Source organism: Ornithodoros turicata, chromosome 1, assembly GCF_037126465.1.
Source record: "Ornithodoros turicata isolate Travis chromosome 1, ASM3712646v1, whole genome shotgun sequence".
NCBI lineage: Eukaryota > Metazoa > Arthropoda > Arachnida > Ixodida > Argasidae > Ornithodoros > Ornithodoros turicata.
The window spans coordinates 135401111-135426113 of record NC_088201.1 but is presented as its reverse complement, the minus strand read 5'-3'; the positions used below and the strand labels follow the sequence as shown (position 1 = coordinate 135426113).

The 25003-nt window shown below is 46.7% G+C and overlaps 2 protein-coding genes across 2 annotated transcripts in view; both read right to left on the bottom strand.

Annotated features, from left to right (window-relative positions):
- Nucleotides 1-24780, bottom strand: part of LOC135378630 (beta-hexosaminidase subunit beta-like) — a 66588-nt gene extending 41808 nt beyond the window's left edge. The window contains exons 1-5 of the mRNA XM_064611712.1: nt 24508-24780; nt 4927-4992; nt 3573-3625; nt 3158-3268; nt 2980-3078 (exon numbers count right to left, since the gene is read on the bottom strand). Of these exons, the coding sequence (XP_064467782.1) occupies nt 2980-3078; nt 3158-3268; nt 3573-3625; nt 4927-4992; nt 24508-24703 (525 nt within the window). The 5' untranslated portion in view covers nt 24704-24780. The remainder of the gene's footprint in view (nt 1-2979; nt 3079-3157; nt 3269-3572; nt 3626-4926; nt 4993-24507) is intronic.
- Nucleotides 12355-14201, bottom strand: LOC135379067 (uncharacterized). The gene is made up of 4 exons (XM_064612321.1): nt 13972-14201; nt 13149-13575; nt 12895-13064; nt 12355-12814 (listed from the first exon to the last, which is right to left on the bottom strand). Exons 1-4 carry the CDS (start codon nt 14199-14201, stop codon nt 12355-12357), a joined length of 1287 nt encoding a protein of 428 aa, XP_064468391.1.
- Nucleotides 24781-25003: the final 223 nt, after the last annotated feature.

Sequence of the window (25003 nt, the reverse complement as noted above, 5' to 3'; positions counted from 1 at the left end):
TCATCCGCGTATATGGTCAGTTGTGGCGCATACGGTGTCGGGCGCATTCGTTTTTGGATTCCAGCCATGATTAAGTTGAATAGCGTGGGGGACAGTACACTGCCCTGCGGGACCCCTTGCAGAAAAGATTTTGTGGAACTAATGTGGCCGCTAACAGACACGTCGAACTTTCTGTCTGACAAAAAGTCTACAATGAATCTCAGGAGACGCCCAGTTATCCTGGCTTCAGTTAGCGCCAATAAACAGGCTGAGTGCTTTACAGAATCGTACGCTTTCTTCACATCTAAGTACAGGGCAAGGAATGCATTTGACTCCCTCGCCTGCCTTCGTCCTGTGGCTACTTCGGTAATTGCGTCTGCTGTACCTCTGCCTTTCCTGAAGGCTGCGATGTGTTCAGGAAAATGGTGACTTTGCTCTAAAGCTCATGACAGCCTCTTTTGAACAATTATTTCCAGTAGCTTGCCAACACACGAAGCTAGAGCAATGGGACGATGCGAGGACAATTGATCAGACGGGCTGCCCTTCTTTAATATAGGGATGAAACTGGCGTGTTTCCAATCAGAAGGTATGCTTCCCGAACACCAGACCTTGTTGACTGCGTGGAGGAGAGAGACAAGTTGTTCATCGCCTAGGTTCTTCAGGGCCTGATTCGATATTCCGTCTGGTCCAACGGCGCTGCGTCGTTTTAAGTCCTTGACAGCCTCATGTAGCTCAGTCATGGTAATGTCATCAACTGTTGGGGAGCCATCGGAAGCTGAATCCCTTAGCGATGGACGAGGGTCATTGCAGCTGGCCACTTGCGCTAGTTCTTTGGCAAACTCTTCTGCAAGGTCCTTAGGCTCTCTTTTGAATTAAACGGACAGCGTGACCAACGGGTTTGACGGTTGAGGGAGGCATTCAATGGCTGTCAGAGTACTCCATACTTTTGTGACAGGGGTGTGAGCATTAAGGGACTCACTAAACTGCTTCCACTGTGTGCGTCTCAGTTTTAATACGTGTCTTCTGTGTGCAGCCGAGATTCGCTTCTACGAGATCCAGGCGACCTCGAGCCCAGTTCTTATTGCTCTTCTCTGACCCTGACGTCGCACGGCTCGGAGATTGAGATACCTAAGGTCAGGAAGAGACATTGAAATGGGATAAAATACTGTCTTCGTACTATTTGCCAATGACGTCTTTATACAGTCAAGCAGATCATCTGCCGTGGAGTTGGCCAGTCGCTGTCTGTATTTCTCCCAGTTCGTTATTTTCTTCGTTTTCCTGGGCACATTATTCCAACGTGGAGGCGACAGGACAATAGGGAAGTGGTCCGAACCCCATGTGTCGGGCTCAGTTTCCCACTTTGAGGTGATATCCGGGGTAATCAAGGTGAGATCAATGACATTCATATATCGAGGCGGCCTCATGTACATCGGATTACCACTGTTGATGACGACTAGGTCACTGGTAGATAGGTAGTTAGCAATGGCGTTACCCCTTCTATAATTCCTGTGACTGCCCCACAGAGTGTGGCTGGCATTGAAGTCTCCGCAGATGATCAAAGGTCCAGAACAAGAAGCACAAAGTTTCTTAAGGGATTCAGCACTCGGTTGAGCATAACCTCAGTGGTAAACCCAGATGACCGATACAGTTTTCGAGCCGGCCTTCAACAGGCAGGCCACGTATTCCTCAGTGGGTGAACAAACACTAGAAAGGTCGATCTCAGCCTGGGCAATAGTCCGTTTCACGTATAGTGATGCCCTTGGGAGGCAATCAGCTTGAAAACCCCTAGCGTGGTATGACACGTATGGCGGAATCTTGAATGATGGCTGAGTGAGGCTTTCTTGTATGGCCAAGACAGCAAAATCCTCCTTCCGTAAGAGTAACTTGAGGTCGGCCTGATTGTGTACGAGGCTTCTGGCGTTCCACTTAAAAATGAAGTTTACCACATAGCACTATCCTAGCCAACCATCATCCCGGATGACAACGTTCTCTCCTTGGATTTGATAAGTATGGGAGGCGTACACTTTATTTATTTTTTTATTTTATTTATTATTTATTTATTTATTTATTTATTACTAATGATGCCGTACGTAATGACAAAAAGAAAGGCTCTGCCTGCCGCCTTCAACAAATCGGACGAGAACGTTGTCAATCGGGGTGATGGTTGGCTACGAGCGTGCTATGTGGTGTAGTTAATTTTTAAGAGTGTACCCACTAGTTCACTGCGCTCGTGGCGCATTCATCATCATAAATGATAGAGCACGCTGTCTCACCTACGGAACGACAAAAACCGGCAGCGCTGTTTACTAGTCGCTTTGAGAAGGAATATCAAGCGAATATCAAATTGGCAGCCGGATAGCTGATCCAAAGAGCACATTGTTGCACTGCTCCGCGCAAGAAATATGTAAACCGAAACCGATTAATTACTCAGAAAGATCACTAAGTGTGGATGCGGTTTTTTTCTTGCAATATTTTTCGGTGAAGGTCCAGATGCTTAAAACAGAACTTCCGTAAGCGTGCGAAGTAAAAGTTAAAAGATCAGATGTTTATCTAATTAGTGACCGTATGCGAATGAGCCGCTCACTACTCAATTCATGGCCGATGCCCCAAGGATCCTTACGAAAAAGAAATTTCTTCGATAGCGCGACCTGTTCACGAATTATTCAGCCGGGGGATTTTCGTGAAACATCCTGAATATACGACACGAAACTACTAATAAGTTGGAGTTAGTTTCATTTGCATAGAGCGCTCAGGTGTTTGTTAAAATCTTGGTACATGTTGGTTTATTAGGGGCATTCCTACAAGTCTACAAGTAGTCTGCATACATGGGGGCAGTCCTCCAGGGACCTTGAGACGCTATGCCCCCGGTTTACTGTGCAGAACAGATTGATCTGTTTATAACAGTTATCTCACACTGAAGGCCAGCATGTTCAAGACACAGTTTGTGCAGCTGTGAAAAGAAAACGTGTGGTCATTTTGTGACATATTCTGCGTGATTACCGCCGTGATGTTGGGGAAAGTGCACAGTTGCAGTGGCCAGGACTGGTCGTCCACAACATGCCAATGGAAGACGTTGAATTTGTTGTATGCCATGCCATCCTGTAGAGGAAACAACAAAGTGTGGTTTAACATATTAGCGCACGTCATTCTCATGCAGCGCAGAACGTCCATATCTCACCAGGTTTCGCTTGATCACATCTACCGACAAAAAGTGTCTCGCAGAGTCCAGAAGGATTCCACGAAATCCAAACCTGGGAAAGTCTTCCACCTCTGTCACGTTGATTAGGAACTAAATGTGAGTTGTATCGTACTTAATTAATAGTCAATGATAACAGACGAGTGGAGGTGAATTGGAGCAGTTGTTGGTGACCACAATGGCCCCTCAAAACGAAACTTCACCTCGTAAAACGATCCTGGCCAACCCCCATTGAAATTTGTGGTCATATGTTAGTGGTCCTGGTCATACAAAATGGATAATTTACACTATTGCTGAAACCAAAGGTGATAGCGGTATCATTGAATGGTGGTTTTTGAGCGTGTTATGTGGTGAAGTTCTGTTTTTAGGCTGCACGGCATCGAATGTGCTCACTAACCTTGTAGGGTTCATTCATTTCCGAGTGGACCAGCTGGCTGAACGTTTCAAGTCCTTCACAGAAATTCATGTTAGCATATTTTGGTTATACCACATTAACAGATGTATCAATGTCTAGGTCAACGTTTTACGAACGATTTTCATGCAGTGCTGCGCGTTGTTTTGTTGCACATACGAAGCGATCAACAATCTACCTTCAGAAAACATCTCAGGTTTAGAAACACCAGAGTCATATTCATATGTGGTGGACTGTGGGTGTTGTTGGGGCCGTCATGAGCAGCTTCATTAACTTCGTGGTCACGTTTGAAGGTGATTTTCCTGGAAACTGCGCCGCCTGAATTGCAACGCCAAAATCCGAGGCGTAAAATTTACTTTAGTAAGTACTAGTAGTATACGACAAAAGTAAAATTAGTAGAGACCTGATCTCTTTAAACGGACACTTCATTTCCAAGCATCGATACGTACAGTCAACCATTGCCACGAATGATGATCGAGTTACCGCTTGTGATTGGACGAGATAGGGGGGCGTACGGCTTCTTGTGGCAATATGTCGGCACAGTTCCCCTTGAAGTCGGCCCAGGACGCACATTTCCCCAGGGCGTTAGTCGTGACGTTGCCCACACGTGAGGCCGACAACGGCAAGCCCTTTCAACATCACCACCACCACCTTGTGGCAATTTTCATATATCGAAATTGCCACAAAAAGGCGTACGCCCCCTTCTCTCTTCGAATCAGAGGCGATAACCCTATCTTTCGTGGCAATGGTTGGCGCACAGCGTGCTATGCGGTGAAGTTCCGTATTTAGAGTGTAGATCTAGAATTTTCTCTGTCTCATCCGCAAGATTTGTTGAATTCCTGCTTGACTTCGCCCAATCGAGCTCTGTAATTTATCGGCCTTGTGAATCATTGCAACCTAACCCTTTTGGAATTGGTGCACAGAACGACGTACCCGTGAATACAGGGTGAGAGATTGTGGGCGTGGCCTTGGCGCGTGACTTTTCCGCATTGCCTGCGGCACAATTATTTGCATTCCGCTGTACAGAATACGTGAAGAATAGGCATGAGAAAGGACGCCGACATGTCAAGGAAACGCTACGCCGAGCTGATGAGGAGGTTCTCCGGCTCTCCCTTCCCGTATTGGTGTGGCTCGACTGTCACGACAAACTATAGGAAAAACTCCGGAAACATGTCGATTTCGAGCGAGAGGGCTTGCAGGAGAGTTGTTACGGTCAAATGCTTCTGCTATACATAATTATTTCAACAACGTCACAGAGTGATCTTTACCTTTAAATCTCTCTCTTTCTCTCTCTTTCTTTTTTTTTCGTATTCATTTGAAACATTCATGTTGCGCTTACCTCGTAAAGCTCCCCATACTGTGGTGGACGTCAAAAAGGCGCCCGTATCATAGACTGCCAGCGTATCTTTAAAAAAGGAAAAGGGAAGACACGTTAAGACTCATAATTGCAAAAATGGTGTAGCTGCGTAATTGCAAAAATGGTGTACAAACTCCGCCAGACTTAAGCGTATCGCGCAAGGGTGTGTCACAAAACACGCCTTGCCGCTTTACGTAAAGAGCAATAATTTTGCTTTTGTTTCTCCAAATGTCTGAGGTGCGATGACGTTTCTCAGATCCCGGGGGTTAAAGCAAAGAAACTCAGGTAACCCTGAACGGTGGGAACGACCGGAAAATGGCACCCCCTTCCTGTGGCACGGTGGTCGAAGGCGACCTGGAGGACATACACAGGCGCGTCCTAGGTGTCGGGTTACTCCATTCGGGCTGTTTTCTCCAGGCGTGTGAGACAAACAGCGGCGGCAATAAATTTGGAAATCCTTGGCGTGTTGTGGCTAGCCAAACCCATGTTGTGTTGGGTTGTTTTCTCTGCTATTTGGTTTCGTGTGGCACCAGGGTGAGATGTAACACATGTAAGCTGAATGCATTGTCAGAGGCTAAGGAGAGGAGACAGCCCGGAAGTCGCTCAGCACAATTGGTGGGAGCATGTAGTTTGCTCTATATCGTCTTACGCCGGCGGCGCAAACCGGGAGCTTTGGTAACCTCGGAAAGCAAGGGCGGTAAGTGTCGACAGCTAACGGTGGTCTCACGTATACACGGTTGATAACGACGGGTGTCACGGCGACGAAGCGGTCACACTGCGCCACAACAGTCAGCGACAAATTTGTGAGTGTGTGCGTGGTCATGTATTCGTCCACCAGAGGAACGCCGCCTCCAGCAAGGACCCGATCCTCCCGAGCTCCAAGACCTTCACTCTACACAAGCTACGGTTTCGTTACTTTGTTGCTTGTCTTCCCTCTTTTGTAAGCGTTGCTCAACATGCAGAACGTGTAATTTTGTAACTATATAGTGATGTATTCTATATGTATTGGTCATCCATTTGTTTAAAAGCCTTGCTGTTGTTTCTCAAGTGAATATTTCTTTTGTTTAAAGGTACATTGTCTTGGGACTGCCCTCATTTCACAGTCTTGTGTTCACACGTTCCGCCAGGTACGCTTTAGCGGTCCAACTCCTTTCTTCTGTGCTCGTGTTTACAAGGTAGGGTGTGCTTCGGGTGAACCGCACAGGTCGAAAATACGTATGGCAGAATTGGTCTCGATATTCCCGTGTGAGATTTGCCTGGCTAACCAAATGGAGAGCTCACGCCGGACCTCTTGACATGGTGTGACTTGCACAGCGCCACGTGTCGCGGAGCAGCGTTAAGGCGCGTTCGCACCACCGGGCCCGGAACAGCGCTGACAATGGCGGATATGTCGTTTGGGGGACGCCGGGGGCCCGTTCCCTAGCGCCGTCCAAGCAGTCGCTCATTGCGCGACTGAAAACGGACGACTGCAGCGACCGACCAATCAAAGAAAAGAACAAGACGCCGGTCCGAGGGTCCGTGGCGCGTGAAAACAAACCATTGCCTGGTAGCTCGCGCGGAAGTCTCACTTCCCTCGCCTCCGTCGGTTTACCTCGTTCTGAACACTCTAGTCGTTCTCTGTTCGCCGCTCCCCACTCCGAGAGCGGACACTTGGCAATGGGAACGTAGCTTTTGGCGTGACACGCATGTAGCGTATTTCACGACCGAAATATGCCAGTTTTGCTTCAACTGAACCATGCGCAACGTGAGCGGAGGGTAATCGAAGCCCTTGCAACCGCGTGCAACAGATTTTGGCGCTGAGGTTGGCACATAGACATATCGAGCGATGCCTAGCGGCAATCAGACATTGTAACTAAAAACGTGAAAACCACGAAGAAACACAGCACACACACACGGAGCGCGCTGTCCACAAATGTTATTCAGTTACAGAGACGGTTTAAAAGTTCAATTTCCATAGTTGCAGACACTCCATTTCCCTCCGGCCAGATGATGCATTTGTTAACACAGCCCTCCGATACATACAGGGTGTCCCAGAAAACGTGTCATTGAATTATAATAAAAAAACTACACCACCTAGAGTCATGCGGTCAACGGCATTTGTTCTTACTGGGTTTTTGCCACCTCCTCATGTGAATGTCGTGTGACGTAAGTTTAATTATGTAAATTTTTGCGAGCTTAAGTCGGAAATTTGCCTAGGAAAGGTCACTTTTTTACCCCACCAATGTGAAGAGCGTGTCTAATTTACTCAAATTAATGATAATTGACAGGGGTATTCAGGAGCTATCCCGTCGGAAAAAATAGCCGAACATCATGCTCTATGGAGGTCGCACACAATAGCGCACGATGAATTTTTCCGCGCAATCTTTGTCAGACCGACGAAACCCAGCCCACCCCGGCATCGCAGAAAGAGACAACGCAGGCATGGCTTATCACGTCCGACTTTTGCTGGGATAAAGCTTTCCCTCTCCCAATTTTAGGAACTGTTACTTTTTCTACTATCACTCTGTGGGCTGGCTTCGGAGCCTCCTTTCGTCGGACTGCGAGCGATTGCGCTCAAAAAGACATCGCGCGTTATGGTCTGGTGCTCCGAAAAGCATGATATTCGGCTATTTTTCCCGATGGGATAGCTCGTGAATATCACTGAGAATTATTATGAATTTGAATGAATTCGGCACGCTCTTCATATTGGTGGGGTAAAAAAGTGACCTTCCCTTGGCAAATTTCTGAGTTCAGTTCGCAAATATTTGCATAATTAAACTTTGGGTACATGACATTAACTTTACAAGGTGGCAAAAACCTAATAAGAACAAATGCCGTTGACCGCATGATTTTAGGTGGCGTAGTGTTTTTATTATAATTCAATTACACGTTTTCTGGGACACCCTGTATACAAGGTGTTTCAAAAAACGTGTCATTCGGACTTTATGAAAAAACGTGGCAACGAAAAAATACGGGGTAAACGGCACTTGTGTGGCAGCTGAATTTGCCATCTTGCAAAAATATTTTCATTTGATTTTAATTAAAATAAATTGAATTTCTTTAATTGAACTCTAAAGTTTTCCAAGTCAACCTAACGTTTTCTTTTTTTACAGAATTAGAGAACCCGTAGCGAACTTAGTCAGATCCACCAAGAAATCCGCTCGACATTGCAAATGGAACTGCCCAAAAAAAGACCCGAAATTGAGGCTTCAAAGTTTCGGGTATTCAACGGCGCACGAAATCAGACGCGAAGATTCGTGGCGAGGAGGACTTGCTCCTGCCCCCATGAAAGATAGAAGGTCGGAAAAAAACAGGGCGGGAAAAAAGAGGGGGAATCATTTTTGTTTGCCGCTTATCAACGTATGGTGGAATGTCACTCGCCTTGTTATCGGCGCGTCTTGTGCTGCACGCCGGTCCGGCGATAAACTGTTCTAGCTTCATGGGGGCAGGAACATGTCCTGCCCTCCGCCCAGCTTTGCGACTGGTTTGGTGCGCTGCTGAATACCCGAAACTCTGAAGCCTCAACTTCGGGACTTTTTTGGGGCAGTTCCCTTTGCAAAATCGAGCGGATTTCTTGGTGGTTCTGACTAAGTTCGCTACGAGCTCTCCAATTCTGTGAAAAAAAACGTGAGGTTGACTTGGGAAATTTTGAAGTTGAATTAAAGAAATCCAATTTATTTTAATTAAAATCAAATGAAAATATTTTTGCAAGATGGCAAATTCAGTTGCCACACAAGTGCCGTTTACCTCGTATTTTCCCGTCGCCCCGTTTTTTATAAAGTCCGAATGACACGTTTTTTGAAACACCCTGTATATATAATTTTCTTAAACTCGAAAACACTCGCTAGTTCCAAGAGCATCCGCGACCTCTGTCCACAGTAAGTGCTTCGAAACCACATCGCTGTATACTCTCATCTTTACGTTCTATATTCCTCTTCTCAACCGCCGACGTTTCGCCTAGAAAAGAGCAGTTTTCTGTGCGTGTATCGCGCTGAGGGAGTTCAGGGAAAGAAAGAAATAATTGCAACTGGAGCATATGTATTATTTAATTGGCGAACCTGGAACTACAGCTGAGGCAAGAGCACGAGGACGTCACAATACCAACACTTCAGCTGTGGTAAACGACATCCAGTTTCAAGGAGGTATACTCTTTGCAGTCCTCACGTTGTTGCAACTTCCTCTCCAGTACGCCGAAAACATTTCTATTCCTTAGTATATGTCAGAATGACGCATCAGAGACGCGGTTATGGTTAATCAGAAGCACACGAAGAAGTAAAAGACAGGGATGACAAAGGACTAAGCAAATAACGGACGTAAGACACACACGTACACACTGTGCTAAACCGTTGAACCGTGTTAGAGAGAAAGACTGTGCTGTGATTAATGTTTCTAGACTGTCCAGCAAAACGTAACTACGTAAACGTTGTACTGAACATACACGTAACATGAAAAACGGTTAGGAGCAACTAATATTTATTCGAACAAGAACTTTCGTGCAAGAGACTGCACTTCTTCAGGTTACACAACTAAGTGCGACACGAGTATATATACCAAGTGAACAGATACAATAAAACAGGTTTCCAGAACTAAGTAAACACAAAACAACCAGACAGTAATACAATGCATCACGTGAGCAACCGTCACATAAGAATCAGGAAAGAGAAGGTGTACGGGTAAATGAGACATTCGGAGAATTGGGGTTCAAAAGATTTGGTGGTTAAAAAACGGGGGCACAGGTGGATGTCTAGCCGTGTACGAGGGGAACACAGCTTTTGTTGAACTGCGTGGGAAGGTACGGGTGACCTTATGGGCTGAAGGGAAAATGGAGCTAAGAATGCTAAGAACAGAAGGTAAATGGAGTAGCTTAGCTGGATGATGGGTTGAACAACTGCAGAGGACCGCCATGAACGTTTAGCCCCCGTGGTTTTAAAGAAGAAAATTTAGAAATGAAGAAGGACTCGCGATTATTGACAATGTCGGATTTATGACCGTAAAACCTCTGACGCATGGTGTTGGAGGTTTCACCAATGTACTGAACATTGCATTTCATACATGTTATTAGATATCTATATCGTAACTATCCCAGCAATCTAATTGAAAATGCTTTCACCAAATCATGCTCGCTGGACAGAGAGTTACTTCTTTCCAGCCAACCTAACGAGGAACACAGAAATATTACTTTCGTGACCACCTACAACAAAGCCCTTCGTAACACGAAAACTATTTTCCAGCGCCATCTTAACATTCTACACAGTGACGAAAAATTGAAAGAACTATTTTCTTCTGCCCCCATTGTTATATTCCGCAGATCAAGGAATATCCGGAATATCCTTACTTCTTCGCGTTTGCGCCGTACTACAACACCTGGTTCGGGTCCCTGCAACGGCACACGCTGCCAAATTTGTAATCTTATTTCTACCTGCACCTCGGTCTCCAGTACCATAAACAACTACACCTTTCAAATTAAACAATCTTTGCACTGTAACTCCTTTAACATTTGTTATCTAATAACATGTATGAAATGCAATGTTCAGTACATTGGTGAAACCTCCAACACCATGCGTCAGAGGTTTTACGGTCATAAATCCGACATTGTCAATAATCGCCCCACTCCCGTTGCTATACATTTTAATCTTCCCGGGCACGACATGGATACACACCTGTCCATTGCAATTCTGGAATCTGGCTACACCACCGATCGCAAACGCAAAAATCGCGAGTCCTTCTTCATTTCTAAATTTTCTTCTTTAAAACCACGGGGACTAAACGTTCATGGCGGTCGTCTGCAGTTGTTCAACCCATCATCCAGCTAAACTACTCCATTTACCTTCTGTTCTTAGCAATCTTAGCTCCATTTTCCCTTCAGCCCATAAGGTCACCCGTACCTTCCCACGCAGTTCAACAAAAGCTGTGTTCCCCTCGTACACGGCTAGACATCCACCTGTGCCCCCGTTTTTTCACCACCAAATCTTTTGAACCCCAATTCTCCGAATGTCTCATTTACCCGTACACCTTCTCTTTCCTGATTCTTATGTGACGGTTGCTCACGTGATGCATTGTATTACTGTCTGGTTGTTTTGTGTTTACTTAGTTCTGGAAACCTGTTTTGTTGTATCTGTTCACTTGGTATATATACTCGTGTCGCACTTAGTTGTGTAACCTGAAGAAGTGCAGTCTCTTGCACGAAAGTTCTTGTTCGAATAAATATTAGTTGCTCCTAACCGTTTTTCATGTTACGTGTGTGATTCCCTCTTCGCGGGCTCCTTGACAGTGTTTTATTTATTTTTTCCCCTTTTCGACGTATACTGAACATACCGTAGAAAAACACTGATAAAGTCCCGTCACTTGACCCTTGTGCATTCTTCACAGTTCTGAACACGATCCGCAGGTCGTACAGACGCAGAGACACAATAACGTAAAGCACACTGATCTGACACTCTCGTACCAAATGATTGAATGTGCGGCTTCAACGAGAACACAGTGACTTTTGAGCAGTACCTTTTATACAGGTTACCTTGCAAAGAAACAGGAAAACCAGACGAAGGAAATTCAAACGCGGAATTCGTTTAGATGTTACAACGTTCCTATGAAGGGTACATTTATAAATTACGAACAATTTATTAAGAACAAATTAAGAACACTATGTGACTGGCTTTCGTGTTTGCGTTAGCCTGCCATAATTTTGGAAGCGATGAGGTCAGTCATTGCGCACTGACCCGTCTGTGCACACGCAGGTACACAGAGATGCACGGTTCCGGGCGTGTTTCCGGCATTTGTTGAAAAATGCCGAGAAGCACCAGCGGAATACGTTATTGGAATGCAGTCGCTTGCTTTCTTGGAAACTCGGCATGTTCCGAGAAACTTCGAGTTAAATGATTCATTGCCAGTTCTTCCAACCTTCCCGAACCGCACTATTCGGGTCTCTTAGTCAGCTGAACTCTGGGTCCTTCTCTCTCACAAAATTGCTTGGTCCCTGACCTACTCGAGCCCACCAACGCTCTGCCCTCATAGCTCTTTTGAACTTCTTGGACACAATAGGACTTCGATCCTTATTATAAAGGGGCTCATTACTTCATTCCCACCATCACCACCATTAAAGTTGTTTGTTTGTTTATACAATTGCATGTAGTGCTATATGCCGAAAATGACAGTACCCGATTGCACTTTTCTTCCTCCGCGGCATCCCATTTTCCTTTTTTTCTTCACCTAGTTTCCAGGTGGCAGTCGTGGGTAAGTTACTTCTAAAAAGTAACTGAGTTACAGTTTATCTGCCAAAAATAGTAACTAAGTTACAGTTATAGTTACTTTCTTCGTCAAGTAACTAGTTACAGTTACAACTACTGAGATGAAGTAACTTAGTTACATTACAGTTACTTTAAAAACATGAGGAGGTGATACAACTGTTAAGAGCACACATTTATTTACACTTACTTAAGTGCCATGAAAGTTTTTATTGCACTTAAGAAGAAGCTGTTTTTCAAAGTTCTCGTCAGTCAGCTTTCCCCTCTTGAGACCAAACGTGTCCCTCCCAACGCTGAAGAGGCGTTCCACAGGCGCACTGGACGGGATGCCCGTGTTGAATTTTATGAACATGTCCTTGATAAGGGGGAAGTCGTTGAGGGCTTGGAGTCCACCGCGGGGACTTTTCTTCCACCGATCAAGCTCACTTCCTCCAGGGGTGCTTTGCAAAATGAAGAAGTCGTCGTCTGCACCCTCGCCATCCTGGCCTTCTGAAAGCGGTGATCCCTCTACTGGTGCTGCCGCTTCATACTCTTCTTTCACCAGGCCGATAGCCCTCTTCCTTTCGCCTTCTCCCAGCCAAGAAAACTTAAAACGTGGATGGACTGCAGCAGCGATGACAAAGCTGGGTTCTGCCAGCTGGTCTGAAAACCTGCAATGCGAGTGTACCTTAGTCCCGCAGTGCTCACACATATAAAGAATAAAGAAAGAAAGAAAAAATCGTCCCTATACCTTCGTCTCAGTGCCGCTGAAAGGGTAGTCACCAATGGTGTGCAATACCGCATTGGAGGTAGCGTATCTAGGCGGCGAAGAAGAGACTGGATTGTTGGCAGCAATGTACCCATGTACATGTAATCTTGACCTTGCAATATATCGAGAGCTTTAGCGACACCACTCATAGCCTGCATTGAAAAGCATGGTTATGCGCTGATATCAAGTCTAGAACGTTAAAAAGCAGAAACCATACAAGCTTATGAGGGACATACCTGGCAGTACTCATTTATGAAGGCCACATCATCCCGCTTTAGCCGAGGTAGACACAAAGCGTCGAAAACATTGTCAAGCATCGGTTTTCCTACGTTGTTCATGAAGTCCATAGCCACATAAGTGGAATTCCACCGTGTAGCATTTGGGACAGGAAGGTACCTTCCAAGTTTTTCCTTGATAACTTCCGCAGCTTGCACTGACTGCTTCTGTTGCTTCCACAATGCTTTGCATTTTGTGAACACAGAATCTGACACGCTGCCGTACAACGGGTCTTCTTGCGCCTTCTCACTGTCGACGGTTGCCACAAGGTTCAGAGTATGGGCAGCACAGCGGTGATGCTTCGGAAGTTGAATATCATCCGGCGTTCTGTGCAGCTCGTCCGTGATGCTTTCGTCAGCGTCCTCAGCATTATGACCGCCGAAGATGCTGTGTGTAGATAACGGAGAATACGACCACATGTAATAAGAACTATGACCTAACAACGCGTGCTATATCCAGAAGGGCCACTCTGCACTATAAACAAACTTATCGAAACGCCTTCACAAAATTTGCGGCGTTGTCAGTCACCATGCTGGATACTTTGTTTGTTATCTGGTACTCGCTCAGTATGGTGTGGAGCTCCTCAGCCAGCCTGTCGTAGGTATGACGCCCTGAGAGTCTTCGGCACGCCAACACTGCAGACTTTCTCTCCAACGTTGATGAATTCAGCCATTGAGCCGTTACACCAATAAAACTTCTGTGAGAAAAATGAACAAACTGTGAGCGTTGCGCTAAGCGTCGCCGAGTACATTACATGGATTTTTGAACATGCGCGGCACCCACCTGTTGCAAGCCGTCCAGCAATCGGCTGTACAGCAGACAGTTGATGCCTCACCCAGAGATGCTGTCACAGCCGCTTTCATTGCACCGAAGGCGTTGTTTAGATGCAACACGAGCGTCTTTCGCGTCATTACAGTCCTCCGTGGCAGCAGCGTTTGAATGAGATGCTTGAACTCTGGGTTTTCCACCACAGAGAAACACTGCATGCTGCCGACCACAAAGTCAAGTATCATGCTATCAAGGGCACCCTGGGCTACCCGACTGCACCCGGCTGACTGCGCTTGTACATATGATGGCAATGAGGGTTGCCGTTGCTTCATGGGGGACTCGGCACGCTTGCGTTTCTTTGTTGCAGATTCTGGGTGTTGTGTCTACGACGAATAATAAATGAATATAATGTATGAAGTTGATACGCGGCTATCCCACGTACAAAAAATACGACATGAGCACGCGACGTGGCGCATCGCGGCGCAAAAGAGGCGACACGCACACGTTTTTTAGCGTGTAGAGACCGGCGTGCACGAGAACAAAGACTCACCTCAAGATGCTTCTTCAGGTTGGAAGTTGACGTCCTGCTTGCCGAATACGTCTTATTGCATAGCTTGCACTTTACAGTTAAATTATTGTTGTCCTTCCATGATAAGAACTCGAACGTTGCCTCATAGAGCGGCCACGGAAGCTTCATAGCAGCCGGAGCAGGACTATTCATTGCACTGGTCGGTGCACAAGTGAGCTGACCGAGAAGATTGTCTTTGTGTGTAACCTTTCGCTTGTGACCTAGGCGATGCACAGGAGGCAGGACCCCGTGCCATGGCAGTGAGGCCAGTGACACAGTTACTCAGGCATGACTCACCCTGATCTGCTTTCCAACGCCCTATATCTTCGCAAAGCTGGAATTCCAGCTCCCTGCTCGGACAAAAACTCAATGTACGAGACCTATGGCAGCTTACGGACAAAAGAAAGGAAGACCCTTTTTGGGAGAAGTAAGGAAGGGGCGGGATAAAAAAAAAAAAAAGGCGACATTTATTTGAGTAACGAGTTACATCTTGCAGTTACATTCACAGGGATAGTAACTAGTTACAGTTAAAAGCTACTTTTCTGGAAATGTAACTAGTTACTGTAACTAGTTACCCCCAAAAGTAACTAGTTACAGTTACAAGTTAAAAGTAACTTAGTTACTACCCAAGACTGCCAGGTGGAATGCGGGGATTACCGCCCTACGGAGCTGCTAGTTTCTAGTTCAAGGGAAGAACATTTCACCATCATCATTGGCCGCGTTAAAGGGGCAATAAACAGGTATGCAAGGTGCACGTTTTTGTAATGCAGTGTGATTCGTTTCCTACAGTGACGTTTAACAAAAATATTTGTCGCAAAAAAGTAAATAATGGCTCCAAACCAACCGAATATTCACTGCACTCTTTCGCGCTCATGCCCCGCCCTGCGATGCCCTGGCGACAATAGCCACACGTCATTTTGACGTCGCGCACCATCAACCATTCAAAATGCGGGGCGCCTATACAGTGATTTTGTTTTAATATCGTGTAGTGAGGTCAATTCTAAACATATTTACACTTGTCAAACCCAAGGTAGCCAGATCAAAAGGTACTAAAAGCCCACAATATTCCATTTCATGTGCGCACTATGTTTTCAGCGCTGTATTGCTACGCGGTGTTCTCACAACCGGTTCTCCCCGCACGCTGCTGTTTGTGTCAACGAGGCCTGTCATTGGCTAGGAGTCCGAAATCTCCCCCACCTCCAGTTACTAGAATGCAGCTTTGCTACACGTGCGAGACGTGTGACGTAGGTTCTCTCGGAGTAGGAAGGAGAGACTCACGCGGATTATGCTCTTTGAATGGCATTGTTTCGTAGGAAAGGCGCTCGCTAGAAGTAAATGAATTTTGCCTGTAAATGAATGAAGTAAATGAATGAGTATCGCCTGTGGCGATGGAACTCCCCACTCTCCAAGGTCGAAAATAAAGTTGTTGTTGTTGTTGAATTTCATAAATGGATATCGTGATTCGTGAGCCACGTTCTTTCATAGAGCATAATAACTGGAGAATATTCCTGGAGCTGTTTAGTGCCCCTTTAAGTTGGTGCACCGGGAACGTCCCCTGTTTCAGGGGATCACTTAACACGTCCAAAGCGACTCCCGATGTGCGTTCCCGGGTGCAACCTGCGCGCCCCTTGTTTCATGTCAGGGAAAAGCGGCACCACTTCCGGCCCGTGACGCACCTGCCGATGTACGCACCGTTTGATTGGCGGTACCGCACCTCGCCATGTTTACAGAATGCAGATGATAGAAGAAAGTCCAATATGTCGTGCATGGGCGGAGCCTTCGGCTTCTGGACAGCCTCACAAACACCGTTAAGTGGAAAAAAACCAAGGTTACGTTCCTCTGAGAGCCGGAGAAAGGACGCTCGTGAGCCTGCTTAACGCGCCCAGTGGCTCAACAGGGTTCAAGTACAAAAGAAATGGAATTCTTTGCGTTCTCAATGTCGACCTACCAAGCTGCTCTCACTCTTTCTCCCGGGTAACTATAGCTGGCGATTTTTTGGGATCTATTCGTGGCACAAACGTTCCAAAATGCAGAAAATATCCGAATTTGACAAAACGTATAAATGCCGAAAAACACCCGCTGAATCTCCCAGGAATAAATGCCGAAAACGCGGAGCACTAGTTATAATGTGAGAGTGTTGGTCCGCGATTATGGCTCTGCCCCTTATGAAATTTTTCATGAAAGCACTTAATACCAGTGAAATCGCTTCTACAGGTTTTCCCGTCCATTTTAGTCCAAGTGCCATCTGAAATAATCCGAGTGCCATTGAATTTAATCCGGGCGCCATCTGAAAAAACCCAGATGCTATTTAATTTAATCCGGGTGCCATCTGAATTACTCCATGGTGTTTTTAAGCACTACAACCGTGTACTCACACGAGGGACATCCCCGCAGAATATTTTACAGACATGTAGTGGAAGGAAAAGTAAAAAGCTGCTGACAGGACTTGAATTCTGCTGCGTCTTATGTTGAGCATTCGCACGGCGCCGAGATAACGTGCGAGATAATAGAGAGTTTTAGCAAAGTGCGTCCTCCCGCTCGGTAGATTACCGTTGGGCCGGCCACGCAACTGCGCATGCTCAGATGACATCACCCTCACCGTATCTCTCCGGCCGTCGCCGGTGCTCCGCTCGCTAGCCGCCATTACCGGACATACTTACGGTTGGAAAATCTCATAACGACTACGTCGTCTGCTAGTGTGACACCCGCCCGAAAGCGTTTTACGATCACCGATTACCTTTATTTTCTCTGTGAGGAGCTCGGAGAGTCTCCGGCGCATTTCACTTACATTGCGGCAGCAGTAGGCATTGTTCCAAGCGTGGAAAAACGAAAGAATAACTTGGCCGCAACTGTCTTTTCTCCAAGTTTCGAAGAATACACTTTAGGTCCACACATTTGTCGAGCAGCACCTGTTCACGGTCAGGAAAAAAAAAGCACAATAGTTCTTTGCAAGTTCTTTCAATCGTGAAAATGTGGACAGCAGTAGAACTTCTTCTTCTCAATGGCTGTCCTCTTCTTCGTCATCTAAAAAGATATCGGGCGGCGGGCGGCGAGCGCGTCTCCGGTTCCCTCCGGTTTGCTAAAAGTGTTCGTGCTGGCGTTCTTTCCGGATACGATCGGTTCGATTTCACCGTATTTATTAACGATCGGGAGCTGCCAGATCCCGTTTGCTAAAACTCTCTAATAAGGCGGTGCATCACCACCGACGCTCTATGGGAATCCCCATACATTTTTCAACTCCCGTAGCGCCGCGAAAATTTGGTTGATCTCCGTGCAACTGCTTTTAAATGGAAGAGGATGCTTAGGTCTAGTGCCTGATCGAAGCAGATTTTGCGTTTTAGACTCAGAAATTTTTATATCGTCGTCGGAAGATTTGGGAAAAACTATATTTCGAGATTTCGCTTACAAAATAGAGCCGCCAAAAATCGAAAATCTGGCTCGATCACGCACTAGAAAAACATATCAAGAACCAATACCAACAAAAAGATTTCATCTATGTTAAGCCGTTGAATCGGCACACAAGTTCTTGTCAGGTATGGTCATCCGTGGAGTATGCTGCTTCAGAATGGGCAGCGCAGTGCTGCTCGAGTGTGTCATCACAAGCAACAACAATTTGACCGCTGGAAATGATATACCGCTGCACGTGGCCGGAGGACGACGAGGCCGACGTGGACCACGACGCGTGAGCACGAGCACGGGCAGCGTAGCCAATCCCCAAATTGTGTTTATTGTTTGATCAACGATGCTCATTTTCTCGAGGGAACAATAGATGAAACTTATTTGTCTTGGAATTCCCAGTCGCAGCCATAGAAATGTGGAAGGGTCATGCTTGTAAAAAAAAAAAAGAAAAAAAATAGTGGCGCTGGATAGGTTATACAGTGAAGTCTTTTCTTTTACACTGGATGACGGAAACCTAGCAGCGCTTTTAGCACTCATCCAGTAGGATGTCAACGGGAAGGGGGGTCTCTTGTTTCATGGGACAACTTTACAATAGTTATTTGAATCGCACTGGGTATCCCCTCGTCCCATAACGTGGTCAGGAGCGCGGATCAAGTGTGGTCCCCTAGACTCTATGCATTTGGAATTTCGGCGGCGGATGCAGCTGGTTGGGGCAGATTTCAGACACGTCCATATCGTTTAGTGTACAATAAGGTACATCGGACAATTTCATGGGCAAGTGTGCAGATATGCTTCGGCTGAGAAAAGTTATTCAGGATCGAAGTTGAATCAGAATGGAAACTGAAATGGAATCGGAGCACTTGGGACCCAGGTCGAAGTACGGTAAATAAATGGATAGAAATGTTGGCTCCCTCAGATTGGGAAATGAATCTCAGCGTTACGACGTCATGAGTGAGCACTGGGATGGCAGAAGCGTCAAAAACCGGCGGCACGGGAAACCCACCCTGTGCCGTCTTCCTCACACCGTTACACAATGAGGGCGTCAGGGCGGATACTGATGAACGTGAGCATATGATGCCAGTAATACCTTAGAGATTGCGTTTATTATATGCGCAAGCATTGCAGAACTCACACGAAACGACTGGTGACTAAACCTTCGCCCGACAACAACACAGCACGAAACAGCAACAAGGCAACGAAGAAGTTCAGGAGACAGCTGGACAGCCTGTGCGCATTCAAAAGCCGCGCCACTAATTGTTCCGTCTGGCTGAGCGCGATATGCGTGTTTACAGTATTGGACTTGGCATGGGTGAGCACGAGCGGTCATATGTTTGCACAAGATTTTGCTTGACCCGTCGCGTGCCAAGAGGAAACAAAGATAACACAAAAAGAAGACGTTACATCAGCGGTACTGCATTTCCAAGCAAGCGCCAAAATGTTGTGAAGCGGTGACTGCGCGAACCATTTCGCTCGCTGCGCCATCCCTCGACTGTAGACGACGAAGTGCCGGCTATAATGCGCCGACGACACCATTGACGACACCATTGGTTATATTCGTCTGCTACAGAATATCTTCTGACTGAACTGCTGGATATTTTGCGCAATTAGAATAGCACGAAAAGGCATGGCTCACATAGCAGACGACAGCACTGGTGCTGTCGCCTGTTACAGAATGTATTCTCACTGAGCTGCACGATATTCCACGCGGTTAGAAGAGCACGAAATGCATGACTCACATAGCAGACGACACCATTGGTACTGTCGTCTGCTACGGAATATCTGGTGACTAAGCTGCGGGATGTGCGGGATGTCTTTCCTTGCTCTTCAAACCGCAGAGAATATCCTGCGGCAGAGTCACAAGATATTCCTTCGCAGACGACAGGAACACCGGCGTCGTCTGCTATGAGCATCATGCCTTTTCGCGTTCTGCTAATCGTATTCGCGTTTTTCGCCAAATCGACGCCGCACAGCGATGAAACTCGGGAATAGCCAAACCAGGCACACCCGGCGGACCCCACGTACACTTGCGGAGAAGTCCTTGCTTTTCGCATGAATCGCTGAGCTGCACCCGTATTTTGCTGCTGAAATTGTCGCGGGCCGTGGACAACAACGAAGATGGCCACGCGCCTGGAGCACCGGCTTCATGTGTCGTGATGTGTCGTGATGTCGTCGTGATGAGTAGAGTAAAGGCGGGGGCTTCCAGGGAGAGCGTGCCGTGGTAGTGCCGTGGATGGTGTTGTCAGAAATTTGGGATGGTGAAGGGCCGAATTGCTCCGAACTTGATGTTCATCGTTCGGGTCACCAAATGTAGAGGAGGTGGAGTTCCTCTACATGAGCCCCGACCGACGGTGATGGTATGCCACGGAGAGGCGATGACGGTGGCCTATCTCCATGGCCGCGCCGGTGGAACTGAAGCCGGTGCTCCAGGCGCGTGGCCATCTTCGTTGTTGTCCACGGCCCGCTACAAAATCATGGATGAAGTAAACATTGCAGACAACAATCAGCGAACTAAACCAAACTAATTTTGTTCTGTGTCACAATGCTTCTCTGCGCGCCGAGGGGATAGCAATTTGTCTTTCCGCGTTTTCTTCTTTCCACACATATAATACCGCCTACGTCGACGCATCCTCGGAAGAAATGGATTGATCGACTCAAAATCTGTTACATCAGCAATGCTTGCGTGCGTCTGGCAGAGCTCTTGGAGCGGTACTGCCTACATATCTGACGAACGTTCTTCTTTTTCTTTTCTTTTTTTCTGAAGCACACTTCTGTGCAACTCACGTCAGGAAGGGAAGCAAAAACCTGTCTAGACAAAACGGAAGAAGTTTGTTTCAAACTTGAATAGCCATTATGTTTAAGAAAGCGCAAGAGATAGCGTGAAAACGTATACCATGTCAGTTTTGTAACTCTGCATTTGAATCAGCTCGTCAAATGACTTGGGAAAGAATGCATAAAGAATACAACGTTTCATTAATTTTTCCAAAAAACATGCGCACGAGTGACACACGGATGTCGCAACATTACCGTGTAACTTGTAAACTGCATTCGTACCGGCGCTACACACTTAGAAGATGTTAGCTGTAAGAGAACTGCAGCACAGATGTTGTGTGCTTGCATGTCTCTCACATTCCTGCAGCGCAGGACACTCGCTGCGTGCTATTTCGGCCTTGCAACCGGTAAACGCGAAATTCACCTTCACGAAATGTGGTTGATCAAACACGCCGGAACTTCGCAAATAACTTCGCGCGATGTGCGCGCGACGTACGAAAGACGTTCTGGTGGGACTCCTTTGTTGCTCCTCGCTGAACGAAGGGGACAGCACTCTTTTTCCGTGTTTTCACGATGCTGATCCACGCCATCGGGATCGATGTCATTCTGTGAGACGGGTGCGCTTGGTAACAGTTCCACCAAAACATTATCCGGAAACACGTGTTCCTCTCAATCACCGAAAGACGCACAGGGTGGAGTAGTTGCTCCACCAAGTTTTGCTTGGGAACAGTCCCTTTCTGTGACAGGAGTTTCGTCGAACACCACGTCGCGGGATACCTTGACCTTGTGAATGCCTTTGGGGAGTATTCTGTATCTCTTCTGTGTTTCACTGTGTCCAACTAGTGTGCCTTCTACAGCACGAGCATCCAGTTTGGATATATTCTCCTTGGGCACACGTACAAAGGCGCGGCTTCCAAAGGTCCTTATATGCTGTAGGTTGGGCTTCTTGCCATGCCACAGTTCGTAAGGTGTTCCGCAGAGCGCTCTACTAGGAAGCCGATTCTGAAGATAACACGCTGTGTACACCGCTTCTCCCCGAAACATTTTCGGCTTGTTAGCTCCGAAGACAATGCTTTTTGCACCTTCACAAAGCGTGCGGTTCTTGCGCTCAGCTACACCATTTTGTTGAGGGCTGTAAGGAACAGTTGTCTGGAGCTCAACGCCACAATCACGAAGAATCGCTCGTGATCTTCCTCCAGTATACTCTGTCCCGTTGTGTGCGCGAAGAACTTTGGAGTACGTCCCGAACTTAGTCTTCACCATGGCCAGAAAGTCTTGTAGTTTTGAAGCAACTTCATCCTTAGATTTGAGCAGATACAGCACAGTATACCGAGAGAAATCGTCGATGAACGTCAGAAAACATCGATTTTTGCTCGGTGTCATAACCCTCATTGTTCTACAAACATCCGTGTGAACCAGATCAAGGACAGCTCCAGCTCGAGACGTGCTGACTTTCGGAAAAGGTTTCTGCGTCATTTTTTCTTTGACGCAGCTTGTGCACTTGAGCAGGTGACCGCAGTCTTCGATGAGGATTCTACCTGCTAAGCGTTCCTTCTGTAAGCGCTTAATGGCGTTCGGATCGCGGTGTCCCAGGCGCTGATGCCAGATGTGGATGCAGTACCGGGCTCTCTGTTTGGGACGCCCTTTCCGGAAGTTTTTCCTCTGCGCCCTCCAGGCATGACAGTCTTTCCTGAGATGTCCCACCTTCTTGCAGAAGAAGCATTCTCTGGTGTCAGGGGAGAGCCTCCCACGGTGCTGTTCTTGCACACGGAGTGCCGCTTCAGAATCGGGTGCGCCCGCTGCAGACATGTCTTGCTTCCTCTTATACTCATCCATCAGCTTTCCTTTGACGTATTCCAAGTCAGGTCGTCATCTGGCCGAATGTTCAGAGCGGTGACGAGCGCTTCGCAAGAGTCCGGAAGCCCGCTGAGAAGAAGAGCAGCCACTTGGAAGTCGGTGATTTCTTGCGCGATGCCTCTAAGCCGCTCTACTAACTCCAGAATTTGCCTGATGTAGGACTGCATATCTTCATCCTTCAGCTTCCTGAGTAAATAAAGCCCGTTGCTTAAGTTTGCTCGCTCGTGAACTTTCTTGACCTCCTCCCACATATGCTTCGCTGACGTACAGTTACAGACATACACGATCTGCCCGTCATCGATGCTCAGGCAGATTGTGCTCTGGGCCTTACTGTCTCCGGTGATCCATGCAGTCGTTGGATCCGCTGGGACATCACTCGTAACGTACGACCAAGTGTCCTCCCAGATGAGTAGCATTTTCATCTTAAACTTCCATACTTGGTAGTTGCCGTCAGTAAGCTTCGCCACAGAGAATTTGCTTGATTCTCCCATTTGCAACTTGACGCAGCAGCAGATGACGAGCAGACCCGGTTGAACGATTACCGACGATCGACGCGCTCTGGACCCATAACCTATTGAAAGGGACAAGCCACGGAGCGAAAGTAAGAACAGCATTACTGTCTGGAAGCGAAAGCGCAAGTGACCAGAAGAATGCGCGAGAGATGTGCGCGCCAAATGTTAGTTGTCGTCATTTTCCAACACTTTGTTATAAGAAATCCACGTGCGAAGTATTTCTTAAAGTACCCTACTTCCTTGGGCGGAGGGGGGGGGGGGGAAGGCGTTCCTGGACGTACTCATCTTGGTTGTCGTTTAAGCTAGAGTTTATGAAGTTTTCCTTTGAGCGGATCTAAAATTTCAGACCGGAAGTTCGAAGACCCAGCATGCGTAGTAACTAGAAGACCACTCATATTGATCGGCGTACCGGTACAAGGAGGCAGACAGTTACGACACGTTCGAAATGCATCACAATATTCTACGCGTGGACTTTCAAGAAAGAAAATAAATAATTAAAACGCGTATTTTCGTCATTTGTTTGGCTGAAGGGAATTTCATAATGGCTAAATTTACGAAGGCATGATTTGATTTGATTTGTAAATGAAAAAGAAAAAGGCGCGATTGAGGCATAATTTTTGCACAATTGCTGTTGTCTCAGTATAAATTTCATTCCTCATACTTTTGCCGTCTTTCCTCGCTTGATCATAAAGAACAACACCTTTGAATTTAACGGTGAACACTACTTAGAAGTCAACGGCACCGCTATGGCCACTAAGATAGCACCAAACTATGCAAATCTATTCATGGATTTTCTAGAAGAACGCGACCAGGCGCGACAAAAATGTGTAAACCGAAACCAATTAGTTAATGGAACAAATGACACATTTCGGTGGCTGATTCTTCTCTAAAAGGTGTCCATCGAAGGTCCCAGAAGGGGTAGTGCCCATTTTAGTGCCGACAGCGCCCTGCTTTAGAAGCTGTGTTTTTTTTTTTTACGAAACTCATTTGAATTTTTATTTAAATAATGAGCGCCTCCCACTGATTCAAATTGTGCGCAGGTTATAGGCGGTACCAGACAGATACTTGTAAAAAAGAAAGTTCGTCGATTGGTGCACCCGTTCGCGAATTTTTTAGCCCGAGGATTTAACTGAGACACCCGCTATATATTTTCACTTCAGTGCCCCTTTGACATATGACGAGTCTCTTTATCGTTACCTTCAGACCTGATTCGTGTAAAAATGCGTTGTATAGGAGAGCAAATAAATCTAGAAACGAAACAGTAAACAAGTAAACGAGAGCGGACGTATTCATGTCCATAGGAATAAAGATCGCTCTGTTAAAATCGCTTTGCTTCAGCAAGCGACGCCACGCCTATGTTATCCTTACTGCCATCCTCACGTTCTCGAGGCTGCACATTTGAGACCACCTTTGACATTTATAATGAATGACTAAATGAATCCTTACATTTTTCGTCGCTCAGATGGCCAGGATACTGGCAATCTTGGCCCTCGAAGTTTTCCACGTGAACTGTTAAACCAGGGAGCACTGGTCCTGTATGGTATAGGCTGTTGCGGTGCCTCCGTGAATATCCAAATATGACGTCGTTGTACCTCTTTAATGCCTCCGCAATAACGTCGCAGGACTGAGCATTTGAAGTCATATAAAACGTTGCCGGATCCAGACCCAGTCGGTGATTCCATGTTTTCCAGTATTGCGGAACAGGCCACGGGGCGACGTGTGAAACTCGCTCCTGAAAATATTCCAAAGTCTCCGCGTTAGTCTCCCGTCCCGTGAGCACACTGTTACTAAACAGGTTCCATCCTCATTCTAGTAGGACAGCTGGGCGTATACGGGCTGAAGTCTGTCCGGGTAAAAACTGTTCGTCAGCCTTAAAGGAACATTAAAGTGGTATCAAACATGGCCAAAAACTGCTGTCGTCTTGTAAAGCAGTATGTGAAAA